The sequence below is a fragment of the Juglans microcarpa x Juglans regia genome, chromosome 8D, assembly GCF_004785595.1.
Source record: "Juglans microcarpa x Juglans regia isolate MS1-56 chromosome 8D, Jm3101_v1.0, whole genome shotgun sequence".
Classification (NCBI taxonomy): Eukaryota; Viridiplantae; Streptophyta; class Magnoliopsida; order Fagales; family Juglandaceae; genus Juglans; species Juglans microcarpa x Juglans regia.
In genome coordinates this window covers 29,214,557-29,228,942 of record NC_054608.1, presented here as the reverse complement: position 1 = coordinate 29,228,942, position 14,386 = coordinate 29,214,557, and the positions used below count along the sequence as shown (strand labels likewise).

General features: G+C 32.0%; 1 protein-coding gene across 1 annotated transcript; it reads left to right on the top strand.

Annotated features, from left to right (window-relative positions):
* Positions 1–9,274: 9,274 nt before the first annotated feature.
* LOC121243075 (beta-glucosidase 44-like) lies at positions 9,275–13,951 on the top strand. The gene is made up of 11 exons (XM_041141135.1): positions 9,275–9,622; positions 9,840–9,898; positions 11,305–11,380; positions 11,481–11,552; positions 11,649–11,736; positions 11,893–12,145; positions 12,237–12,352; positions 12,771–12,988; positions 13,120–13,151; positions 13,246–13,348; positions 13,475–13,951. Exons 1-11 carry the CDS (start codon positions 9,373–9,375, stop codon positions 13,750–13,752), a joined length of 1,545 nt encoding a protein of 514 aa, XP_040997069.1. The 5' UTR covers positions 9,275–9,372; the 3' UTR covers positions 13,753–13,951.
* Positions 13,952–14,386: the final 435 nt, after the last annotated feature.

Here is a 14,386-nt window from a genome sequence, read left to right as displayed (position 1 = left end):
CCGCTTATTTCTCCAGACTCAGAGCGCTTTGAGTTTCCAGTTTTCTCCAGGATTAGATCTGGGTAATTTTTTTTTTTCCTTTTTATTCAGTTTTTAGATTAATCAGAGGGCTCATTTGGATATAAAAATTATTTCATTTCATTTCATTTTATCATTATAATTTTTTTAAATTATCATATAAAATATAATAAATAATTCAAATTTTTCAAATTTTAAAATAATAATTATATAAAAAAATAATATTTTATTCAATTTATCTAAAAATATCAACATTATTTTTTTAAAACTTTGTGTATTTAAAGAAACCTTATATTTTCACAATTTTATTTTATTTTTGGTAGAATCACAAAAAATCGATTCAGTTCTTCACTTTTCACGCAAAAACTTATTTGTAAAGCGGTATTTATTGGGGATTTATTACGCGAAAAGTAAAAAACCAAGACAATTGTTTTTTTTTTTTTTTAGTCAAAAGATAAAAAGACGACAAGAGTTGATTCTGCAAGCAATTATTAATATTGGTTTTCTTGAAGATGCTCAGACAAATTTTGACTTGAAATTTCATCCCCGTCTGAGCTGTCTCCCCTTTGGGTTCTACCTTTCAGAGACACGTGAAATGCCATGAGAACGACCTCACTAGTCCAGTAATTGTCTCCGCTGGATATAACTAATATAGATAAACTAAACCTATAAATTAATGTGATTAAATTGATGTAATTTTATAAAATCTATTAAATCTATTTTATAATAAAAATAATTTTATAATTTGACGTACCACATTAAAATCACATCAGTTTATAGATTTATTTTTGTGTCTAAAATATTTCCCTTTATATTATAAGATTTTTTTTTTTTAAAAAAAAAGCACAATATCCAGTATTTAAGTATCCCATAGCACAACGGTATTCAATAAAATTTTTTAATAATAATAATACTAAAATTTGAGGGGAGAGAAGATCATTTTCTCTTTTTTTTTTTTTTTTTTTAATAATCGTGGATGTCCGGGCCAGCTTGCGCGCACCTCAACTAATCTCATGGGATCTTGAAGTTAACAATCAGGTAAACCTCCAGTAGCCCTAAGGGGACTCGAACTGGTGACTATTGGAGATCAAATCCAAGGCCGGATCAACTGATACCCCTCAGGGTTATCAATTTCATTTTTCTTTGACATAATGAAAAATAATATTTGCAATCATGCAGTACATAAGCGCTACGCATTCATTTTAAAAAAGTGAATAAATATAGAATATATATAAAAAAAATTAATTTTTTAATAGTAAACTTTAATCATTTTTAAAATGAAGGTGACGTTTGCACAACTATAACTATATTTAATATTACTCGTGATATTCAAATGCAGCCCAACAAATGGGCATGGAAGCAGTGTTTTAAATTTCGTACCATACCGGTTGGTATGGTCGAAATTTTTCGTATCGGCCGGTATAGGTACTATACCCGTTTCGTACTAGCCAAAATATCGGTCGTACCGGTCTCAATTTCAGCCTGTACCGGCCTATATTTCGGCCTGTATTTTTTTTATTTTTCATTTTTTTCAAATTATAAGTATATTTTTTAACTCCCAATTCAGACTAGACTATTTATAATTTATATATATATGTATTTATATATAATTTATTTATATATAGACTATTATTTTGAAATATAATTTTTATATATATTTATATATATAATTTATTTATATATCGACTATCCTGAAATGATACCGATATCGAAGTATTTCATTTCAATATTTTGACCGATACGATATCCGATACGGTATTCAAAATATTGCATGGAAGAGAGATTTTTGCCATATTTTCTGAACAATAAGTAAGGGGTAGTGGTGGTGATGGTGGGGGATGCATCCAACCAGAGGCTCTATCCAAACTGGACAGATCATAATCGACCTAGAAAATCTTATATTGATAGGGGGGATCAACCTAGCTAAGATATTATTCCTACATGGGGCCTCCAATCAAGTTAGCATTTCTTTTCTTGCTTAAAATTTAAGGTCTAAATTATATGGTCCAAAAAGCTGAGGATAAAGTTTTTGCACCCATGATCCCATCTGCTTTTTCTTCTCCTTTTGTTTTTTTGCTTAATTGATCTTAAAGGAGGCTAAAAAGGAGGGCTATGGCCTTTTTTCTCTACCTTTTTTTTTTCCTGTTTGGCAGACAGGAAAGAGATTGTCTTGAAACTCTTTTCATTCAACCCAGAAAAAAGTTTTTTTTTTTTTTGTTAATTTATCGACTGTTCTTGTTGTTTTGTTTTTCTAATCTAAATTAGAAAGAAAAAACAAGAAGAAAGTGGTGTTCTTTTTTCAAGTCAATTGTAGATTCTCGTGTTTTATTTATTTTCATGCCTCTCATTGATTCGCTTCATTTAAATGTATGTAAAGAAATGTAATCTTCTAAAAAGAGTCTTAGAAAATTATGTCATCCATGTCTGAAAAAAGCATGATTGTCCTTCTCTGAGGAGCAAGGTTTGGTTTCTCTATCTTGACATAGAATTTTGTCTCTCAGACTCGGTCTGTGGAGCGCATGCATGGCTGACGTAGAGCTTTCTACGTTGTGGGAAGGCCTCAAACTCACTAAAGAAGAAGATGAGGTGGTGAAGATATCTGATCAATCTATCCCAGAGACCTCTCTCTGAGGCAAAAAATGTCTCATAACACTGGTCATAATGGAAAAAGGTTTTAACAACGAGGCATTTCGTACTACAACGCCTCAGGTTTGGAAGTTAGAGGGCTGGATCAAGTTTACTGAAGTGGGTGATAGTAGGGGTGGGCAGCGGGGCCCCGCCCCCGCTACCCCGCCCCCGTTCGCCCCGCTCCGCATGGAATACCCCATGCGGGGGCGGGGGGCGGATTGACCCCAGCGGGGCCCCGCCCCCGCCCCCCGCTCCGCACTCCTCCAATTTTTTATGTAAAAATTTATAATTTTTAATATTTATATAAATAATTTATATAAATATATTGTATATAAATATATACAATTTGTTAAAAACTTGAATTCAACTTCAAGTTAATAGATTGCCTTGGTCTCCTAGGCCAACCATTATATAGGAGGCCAATGCAATACAATAGTGATAGTTAAGCAATGTGGGACTTACTGTGGCTAGGAGGTCAAGACAATCCAAAATATAACTCTAATGAGTTTGTATTTTTTTTAAAGTATAAATTTCAATTTATACTTTAAATTATATTATAATTTGAGTCTAAAAATTATTTTTAGACTAAAAAAATTTTTAGACAATAGGTTGAGCGGGGGGCAGGGCGAGATGCGGTTTCTACCCCACCCCCGGTAACCCCTCCCCGCACCATGCGGGTAGCACCCCTAGGTGATAGTAAGTTTATTATGGAATTCCAAACGAGTGCATATAAAGAAAAAGTTTTACATGGCAGGCCTTGGTCTTTCGATAGATCATTAATTGGCATTCAAGATGTTGATGGTACTATCTCTCCTAATGTAGTAATCTTTTCTCATGATCCTTTTGGGTGCAACTTCATAATATCCGTCTGGTGGGGACGACAAAGGAATATGGGGCACATATTGCTTCTAGGATTGGGAAGGTTCTTACTGTTGAGGTGGACCATGAAGGCAATGCTTGGGGTAGATACCTGAGAGTTAGGGTAGAGGTTGACATTACAAAGCCCTTGGCCCGAGGGAGATGGGTGCAAGTTGGTGGTAGGCAACACTAGATTGCCTTCAAATACGATAGGCTGCAAAATATTTGCTTTAAGTGTGGTGTCCTCAAGCATAAAGGAAGAGAATGTCATGTCCAGAGACAAATCAAGCATTTACAAGAAGACTCTCCCACTCAGTTTGGTCCTTGGTTAAGGGCTAACCCAGCCAAATATTCGTGGTTTCAAACCAGGAAATATGGTGGCAGACCATAGCCACACCAATCAGAATTCAGGTAGTAGTCGGAAGGCACGGTGGGGGGCAGCAGTGAGAACAGAAAAGGAAAGTAAAGTTCTGTGGAAGTGTCTGAGGCACAATCTCATGAGAGAATCATGGAGTTATATATTGAAGATCAAGCATTCATGGATGGAAACTTTGAAATTTCAAAAAAGTTGGAGGGAAGTCAGCAAGACTGTAAATCAGGTAACACTTCCATACTGAGGTACTTGCCAAAACTGACTCCTCTCCCCATAAGGAAACACTTAACATAGTCATAGCCGAGCAGAAATTGCATATATTAAAGGCTGCCCTTGATGGAAAGTTCTCTGCTACTAATTTGGAATATGAGGTCTTCAATGTAGAATTTGATCTCGGCGGGGTTCGTCTGACTCCCTCACACACTGTTGAGCTATGCTACATTGATGATCCTCCAACTCAACAGTTACCAGCTCAGCAAGCAATGTTTACCAGGATGTCTAGTTGGAAAATGAGAGCTCGAGAATTATCTGCTAATAGAGCTGTTGAGTTAGATGATTTGACAAGAGAGACCAAAAAGAGAACTGCTAGCAAATTTCAGAGGAATTGCGCGGCGCTTGCACACTCTACGATTGTAAATATCATTTTTCTATGTAGTACCATACACATAAGATCATCATTTTCAACCAAAATGAGAAATTAAGGCATCTATTAAGTGTTAAAAAAAAGTTAAAAAATAAAAATCATTATGTATGTAATTCTAGACTGTTAATGGATTCAAAGTTTTCAAACAATCAATAAAATATTTTTATCTAAATAATATTCTACCTCATTTTTTTTCCCTTAGCTGGTCTGTTTAATTATTTCCCGTAGAACAATGGAATTTGTTCTAGGTAACCAATAATTTAGCAAATATATATAACCCTGATTTCATTTGCAATATTGTATAAATAGGCAAGCTTGCTAATTTTGAGCTTCATTAATATTTCAACAAATTTATTGAACACTGTAAGTAATTACTATAAAGAGAAATTAATAAAATAGTCTCTTATCTCCACCTCTCATAAGTTGTCATAGTTTCCTCGATCTTCTTGTAAATTTTGGACTTTGCCATTCCTCTAGTACTTTACGTGATGCATGCATGTGATATTGCTTTCACATTTTCTTAATTTTTATAAGCTCTCTCTAGTTTAGGCATGTCTAGATTATGTATTGACATTTTTATAATGTATTTTTTCATATGTATGCCTTGAATTAGTTAATTAGAAAGTAATATTCCTACTTGGTTAATTATATATATATATATATAGAGAGAGAGAGAGAGAGAGAGAGAGAGAGAGAGAGAGTTTAGGACTTCGGATATATTGTCAAGAAACAAGATTTTGAGGTTTTTAATGTGTTCGGTCATGACACAAAATGTATTTTTTGTTCAATGATATTATGTAGGGACATAACTTCCCATCCCATGGAGTAAAGCTTATAAGGAGTACCAAATGAGTTCAATGAGACTTTTGTGTAGTACTTTTAATATTAGGAAAAAGATTCCCTCAAATTCGGTATGTGAAATATACATGAACGGGATCTACAACATTTATCACTTATTTAATGTTGTCTTAAATATTTATACTAGTATCAATAAATATTGTAGGTTTTTTCATTTTATGTGTCTATCTCTCTCTCACTCGAGACTCTTAAATTTGAATATGAACTTGAAGAGACCTTGATCTTTTATATTTAATGCTAGTAGGGTTGCCGCTATATTAGTTTGCATAATATTTGCCCCTACATTTGCTAGTCTATAGTTACTAAATAGTTGAAGTATCTTATACCTCTTTTTTACGATAAAACATTGAGTAATGATACACACAAACGGCCTTTTTACAATACTTTACACTACTATATTTTAAAACGATGGTATTTTTTTAAAATAATTATTTTTATAAGTTATTTTACAAAAATATATTTCATTTAAAGTATAGTTGGGGAAATCATTGTATGTCTAATCATTTATATTTGTTGTTATATTTGCTGGTATATGCCTCTATATTTGCTAAAATATGAGTAATGATATGGACAATTCTCAAATTGCATAAGCTTTTTGTAAAAAAAAAGTAGGTCCTACCAAGAAAAACTTACACTTTTCATAATATGGTGTACTTTTTTACAAGCGGCTTATATAAAATTTGTACATTTAAGACTTGTATATATCATTATTCACGTATATAACCATTAAATGCTGACCAATGTGACCATTGGAAAAGTTGGTTCATAAAATTAGGAAAAAAAGAAGAAAGACAATTAGTAGAAAAAATTAATTGTTGAATAAAATTATAAATATGACCATTAGATTTTGAAAAATTAGACTATTAAAAAGTACATACAAAGAAATTATGATAAAAAAAAAAAAAAATCATGACCGTTAGAGAAAGGAACAAAATATGAACATTTGATTTTGAAATACATGATCAAGAGGCAAGAGGTAAGACAAAAATAAAATAAACAAATTATGAAGAAATAGTATTTTATTTTTACAGAGAAAATGACAAATAACGTGCGTTTATGTCAGGAAAACTGGTCCAGACATTGTCCTGAATGAGGCGTTATTTCAAATTCAAACATACGGCATTTAAATAATAATATAATTTTCCATCTTTTAGGATAAAATATTAAAAATGATCAAATCATTTATAAAAAATAAATATAAAAATATAAATATAAAAAAATAAAAAATAAAAAAATTATTGTGAGATAATCAACATTTGGATATGTTATTGGTTTGAGCCATGCCACATAAAAATTAAAAGAATTAATCTTCTCATTAGTCACTATAAACTACTCCACCCCACAACTTATAAAAAAAAAAAAAAAAAATTAACAGATGTGAGGTGTAGGGTGAATAGTAACTGATGTATAGCAAAATCCTATATATATATATATAAATATATATATATATATATATATATATATATTTCTCTTTATATTTTAATTCGTCTAGCTCTCTCCTCTTGAAAAATATAGATATCTTTTTATGGTCCATTAAACAAAATAACTAATAAATTGATTGGTTATTTCTTCCTACTCAATTCTCATTTCCAAATAGGGGTGGGCAGTCGAGGCCCGCCCCCATACCCCCCACCCCTACATGGGCGGGCGGGCTATCTCGTACCGCACATGCTGGGGCGGGGGCCCCCTGCCCCTCATGAAAAATCACTAGCGGGGATGGGGGGCGGGTTGACCCCAGCGGGGCCCCGTCCTGCACTCCATTCTGCACCATCCCAAATTATAATAAAAAATATTTTTTTTTTATATTTATATAAATATGGCGGGATGGGATGCGGTTTCAACCCCACCCCCATATAAGGGCGGGGTTGAAACCGCTTCCCCATCACCATGCGGGTAGCAACCTTAATTTTAAACATGAATGTTGGCTCAGTGTAACTTATACTGTAATTTGAAGATAAATAATAATTTTTACATAATTATTATAAGGAAATAATAAGCTTACCATTCTTTTAAAATTATTTTGAAATTCTATTTTAAATAGATGGTAATTATGTAAAGCGAAATATTATTTTTAATGAGCTGACACACAATTGCATTAAATTATTATAAAAAAATTTATAAAAAAATTGTATTTATATCGTTACTCTTATTCTTGCTTTTAAGCGATAAATTAAGAGTTACTCCAAATACATTAGATGAAAGTTAAAAGGTAAATAAAATATTATTAGAATATTAGTTTTTAATATTATTATTATTTTAAAATTTTTAAAAATTTAATTGTTTATTATATTTTGTGAGAGAATTTAAAAAAATTATAATGATAAAATAAAATAAGATAAGATGAAACCGTTTCTGTATTAAAACGAGACTTAATAGAAAATTCTTGACTCGAAAGATAGAAAAGAAAAAATGGCTCACAAGTACGTCCAAGAAATTATGGATTTGGAATTATCTAAACTCTTTACTTCATATATTGATATTTTAACTATTTTAAATTTTAAAATTTAGAGAAAAACTTTAAGGCTTGGTTTAGTTTCACAAACCTTTTAAACCATCTCATCTTATCTCAATTCAATATCGAAACAATATTTAAATATAAACATTTTTCAATTTCAAATTTTTTACTTTTCAAATTTTTCATCAAATCATTACCTAATAATTACAACTTTCTCAAACTTACAAACAGAGTACAAAATATAATTCAACTTTTTTAAATCTTAAAACAAAAATAATATTCTAACATTCTTTATAACTGTATACTTTTTTATTCAATTTTTTTTTCTTTTTCAAAATTGTATAAAAATTGGCCGTTTTGTATTAAAAAAATACTTCAATTCATTTCATCTCATCATTATAAATTTTTTAAATTTTCACACAAAATATAATAAACAATTTAACTTTTTCAAATTTTAAAATAATAATAATATTAAAAAATAATATTTAAATAATATTTTATTTAATTTTTAATTTTTATTTAAAATCATGTCATCTCATCTCACTATCTAAATCTCACCTAACTTAAATTATTATTATTCAAAGATTTCTTTTTTTTTTTATTATTCAAAGATTTCTAGTCTCGTTACATCTTATGCATTGACCAAAGAGGCAAAAAAAAGAAGAAAAAAAAAGAAAACTGTCTTGAGTACAGACAAGATATAATAATGACATTTGTAAACTAATGGGCATATGGTCCATGCAGGATATCCGATATCGCATCAAACGTGATGTTGGCGCGAAGTTCAAACCCATCTTTTAGGTTTGTCTGAGCCTCACGACTGAGTGAGGCGGGAGGAGTGAGGAGTGGTGTCCCTTTCTCATCTCCCACCCTCTCGTATTAGAGCATTCTTAGATTGATTAAATTTATCATTAAAATTTAGTTAATATTATATTTTTTATATTTATCTATTTTATTTAAATTTAACTTCCATATTAAATTATCTATTCTTTTTATATAATAACAAAATATTATTAATTTTTTTATTTAATTTATTTTTATCACATTTTATATTTCTACTAATTAAATGTTAATAATAATTATATTCTAATTAAATTAATATTAAAAAAATTATATTTTCAAAAATCGTTTAATGCTAATAATAAAAAAAATTGATTAAATTCATTTATAATTCTATTTAAATTTCTTAATTACAAATCAAATAATATTTTTGTTTGGAATGAGAAATTAATATTTTAATATTTATTTAGAATGAAAAATTAATATTTTAATATTTAATGAATCAATTATAATTTTTTATATTTAACCAACCATTATAACAAAAATTTAAATTATTTTATATTTATCTAATTTAATATAAAATATTTTTTATATTAATTATATAAATTTTAGCCAAACATCTCATCTGGCCAAGTCAGCGAGGATGCTCTTAGATATATACAGAGAGAGAGATTCTATCTGCTACCTCAAACTCTGAAGAAAACACTCTTTCTTCACTGCCATTGCCAACCTCTTCTCGTGAGTTTGTGTGTTCCGATTATGATGAGAGCCCCATTATTATTGCCGGTTCTCAGCTTGCTGAGTGCCGTTCTGTTTGTGCATGCGGCGGAGGCTGCCGTATTCCCGGATGAGCCGGAGAGCGTGAGTCTGGACACGGGTGGGCTGAGTAGAGACAGTTTTCCGAAGGGGTTCGTGTTCGGGACGGCGACGTCGGCATATCAGGTGGAAGGGATGGCTAGTAAGGATGGCCGTGGGCCCAGCATTTGGGACGTCTTCGTTAAAATTCCTGGTTAACTCCATTACTCTTTCTGCTGCTGTTTTGCCTAATTAAAACCACTGCATTTCAATTATATTATGTCAAATTTTCATTCCAAAAAAAAAAATTATATCAAAACTTCAAGTCATGACTATTATCTCAGGTTAATTATAAGAAAATTGCTGTATTTTATCTTAAATTTCTTTTATTATTTTTTATAAAACTGAATTTTGTGAGAAATGGGAACCAGGGATTGTTGCTAAGAATGCGACTGGAGAAGTGTCGGTGGACCAATATCATCGCTACAAAGTGAGTCCATTTTTGTTTCTTCACCATTCTCTTTACCTTCTTGTCCCAACTGAAAGAAGAAAAGATGTTCTTTGTGCTGGATACAAGTTAGAATTCACATGAAGTCCTTGCCAAGATTAGCCTAGTTGAGATTACTTGGACTTGGATCGAATTTTTTTATAAAAATTCTTGAAGTTATTGAAAAAGTTTTTGTTTTTTTGGATTTTATGAAAGTAATTAAGTGGCTGAAAATATGTGTTGGTTGATAAAGTTCTTATATGCGTTTTTTGGTTTGGAAAAATAGTGAAACTATCAAAAAATATGTTGGGAAAATAGTTATTTCATTTTATAAATGTTATTATCTTTAAGTAATTTCTTATATTTTTTAAAAAAATTCAAAATTTGATGAGCAATATCACTCATAATCGTAATAAAAAAAAGAATAAAATGGTGGTATAGAATATAAAATTTTCCTTGTTAAAAAAGCTCCCTCTAGAAAAATGGTGGACAAGCCATTTTTTTCTTTATTTTATATGCCAAAAGCGTCACGTGAAGCTGTTTAAAATAAATAAATGAAAACGATTGTGATTAAAATATTCCAGCAGAACTTGAGGAGTTTAGTAAAGTCAGCACGTCACTGTAATTTTCTAATAACAGGGTTATTTAAATATATATTAGCGGATGATTAGAGCATCTGGTCGTGAGTAGAGTGCAGAGTTGGGTCGTATTAAAGTGATTGTCTTGTCTCTTCCTTGCCTCGTTTACGTAACCATTCATTTAATTTATTGGTTAAAATGTAGTCACCGTATCCCCTAAAGTAACGCATCACACCCGAGAGAGACCAAATCCGTAGTATGATTTAAATATTGAGTACATTTTGGGTTCCCAAAATCATTTATTAGCAGTGGGATACAACTTCTTTTGATGGGATTAGCAGATGTTAAGAGTTTTTATGCGAACTTTAAAGGCTTAGAGTAGAAAGGAGATGAAGAGATGAAGTGGGTACTGCTGAATTTATTGAGCATTTATAAAGGTCTCAACTCAAATATGATATCCATTGTAGAAAGGTCTCAAGTCAAATGCAATGAACCATTAGTAATGCATTCCACATACCAATTTCATTAGACACATACTTTGATTACTTGTTGCTAAATTCACTTATTTACACATGGTAGAAATTATAGAACTTAGAATTTGACTTGAGAAATTGTTGAATTTAGCTAAATTATTTAACAGAAACAAGCTGATCCAGAACTTTCATTTTCTAATATCAGGCATACTGGTTTCCAGTGTATTTTTAAATTTCCCACTATGCAAAGTTCTGGGCTTAGTACTGAGTCAACTCAAAACAAGCAATAGTTTCCTGGTGCCAAACTGTTAAAGAATGGTGCAATGATGGCATCTGATATGTTTGCCCCTTTTCACAGGAAGATGTGGATATCATGGCAAAGCTCAACTTTGATGCGTATCGGTTCTCAATTTCATGGTCCAGGATTTTCCCAAGTAATTAATCCTCCCGTTTATTTGTAACATCAGGGTATACGGTATAGAAAAAATCATGTCTTGTTTAATTGAATCCTCTGTAAACTCCTTGTCTACATAGCTGGAAGGGGGAAAGTAAATTGGAAGGGCGTGGCATACTACAACAGATTGATCAACTACTTGCTCAAAAGAGGTAAAACTACAACACCAAGTGAAACATAAATATTCTGTTGTAGGATTTTGGTTAATCTTATCACATTTAATCACAGTACCCCTAAATTTTTTGTAGGCATCACCCCCTATGCAAATCTATATCATTATGATCTTCCCCTCGAACTTGAGAAGGAGTACAAGGGCTTATTGAGTGACCTAGTGGTGTAAGTACCCAATAAAATTCCTGTCGAGTGTTTTCTTGTTAGATAAATGAGACTGAAAAACCTCATTGATATGAAATTCCAGATTATAGTGTTAAATGAATTCAAGAAGTTGTATCTGTAAAGATTTGGAACTTGATAAATGCTTCTACCCTATAGGAAAGACTTTGCGGATTATGCAGACTTTTGTTTCAAGACATTCGGAGACAGAGTGAAGAATTGGATGACATTTAACGAGCCTAGAGTAGTGGCTGCTCTTGGGTATGATAACGGGTACTTTGCTCCTGGAAGGTGCTCTAAGGCATATGGAAATTGTACTGCTGGAAATTCTGCAACTGAGCCCTATATTGCTGCCCATCATTTAATTTTATCTCATGCAGCTGCAGTGCAGAGATACCGTGAAAAGTACCAAGTAAGATTGACATTTATTATGTTGTTTTCTATGCGATATTCATTAGGAAACATTATGGCTTATGTTGACTGATTGGTGCCTAAATTTCCAGGAAAAACAGAAAGGAAGGATTGGAATTCTGTTGGATTTCGTTTGGTACGAACCTCTTACCAGATCAAAGGCTGACAATTATGCAGCTCAAAGAGCAAGAGATTTCCACGTTGGATGGTAAAAATTCTTAAAATTAACCTATATTTATGTTCTTATAATGTGGGTACATGTTATTAAACCCTTTGATTTTGTTCATATATTTACGATTAGAATTTATCAAGCATTAGCATCAATAAAAATAAAACTTGTGACTGATAATGAGTTGGGTTTGGAACTTATGCTCAAGAATATATAGTGCACAATTTTAGCAATTTGCCAAATTGAGTAGGTGGAGTAGCCATAATAAATAAATAGAAAACAGCATTTGCATTTTTATCATAAATTGATGCAATTATCAAATCAACGTACAAGAGACTGTCTTCTTTCTTGAAAAAGAAAAAATGTGTATAAGAAAGAGTACATTGGATTTAAGATTATATATGGAACTCTTTTCAGATCCAAAGAGATTGGTCGTAATGGATTTTACTTCATATAGGTTTCTTCACCCCATTGTATATGGTGAGTATCCAAGAACGATTCAAGAAATTGTTGGGGATAGGCTACCCAAGTTCACAAAAGAAGAGGTCAAGATGGTGAAGGGTTCAATGGATTTTGTGGGGATCAATGAATACACTGCTTACTATATGTATGATCCGCATCAACCAAAACCAAAAGCTTTGGGCTACCAGCAGGACTGGAATGCTGGATTTGCTTGTAAGTCATTCTCTCTTCCTATGAAAACGAAAAAAGAAATAAGTTAATTATGTTTCATCACTTTTCAGTCGATCCTTTTCTTCCTGAACTGTCTATTTTAACAAACTTTGTTTATTTCACGACCTTTGTAGATGCCAAGAATGGAGTGCCTATTGGTCCACGAGTAATTCCAAACCGATCATGACCATCATTTGCAGGTTTTGTTAATGCCTAATTCATGTTTTCAATGTAATTTATGATGCATTCAACATTTGCAGGCATATTCTTATTGGCTCTACAATGTACCATGGGGTTTGTACAAAGCTTTAATTTACATTAAAGAGCATTATGGAAACCCTACTGTGATTTTATCTGAAAATGGTATGAGTCAGTACAGCTCTTTCTTCTTCCTATTCAATTTTCATATTTAGTTTAATATATGAGTTGAAGGGGAAACCCTATATAAAACCTGTTTGAAAACTATAAACACTGATGTTTCATTTTCAGGAATGGATGACCCGGGAAATGTCACACTTTCAAAGGGATTGCACGACACCACAAGAATCAACTTCTACAAAGGCTATTTGACTCAGTTGAAGAAGGCAGTTGATGAAGGAGCAAATGTTGTTGGCTATTTTGCATGGTCGTTACTCGACAACTTCGAATGGAGATTAGGCTACACTTCGAGGTTCGGAATTGTCTATGTTGATTTCACCAACCTCAAGAGGTACCCAAAGATGTCTGCCTATTGGTTCAAGCACCTACTTCAGAGAAACAAGCATTAATCAGCCAGCTATGTTTTGGTTGATTAGGAAGTACTGTTTTATGCAATAAAGCTATCTACTACTATAGAGTTAAATAAGTTCCTTACTTTGTTCTTAGGTTCTTCTCTTTTATTCAGTTCTAAACACTGATCATGTTTCTCTGTTATTATGATCATATGACTCAACCAAGTCAATAAAGAACTTTAGGATTGCACAAAAATATATTGCTTTTGATGAGTTCTGCAATGATTTTTTATGGCCTTTTAGTGATTCATATTTGCAGCTCTTGTAGTCACAATCACTACACCACACACCATGAAAGGATAAAATGCCAGTAACCTCCTTGGATTTGTAAATGCCTCCCTAACTTCAATTCTTATAAGGTGATGCTCAAGAAAATGTAAACCCATCACTTGCTAACCAATTCTTATCGTATCTCTGCTACCACCATATTCGTACAAGTTGTTTGAAGGTGAGAACTGGGAACTTCCTTCCCAAATTTGTATTTCACCAAGGCCGAACCTATATCATGCTAGCAGCAGTTTCTTTTTCTCATTGAGATTTTCTCTTTAATTATATGATGAAAACAGAAAAATATCAGTTTACAATTTTTACTCATATTATACCACCAGTGTAAATCAACTAAAATTTCTCC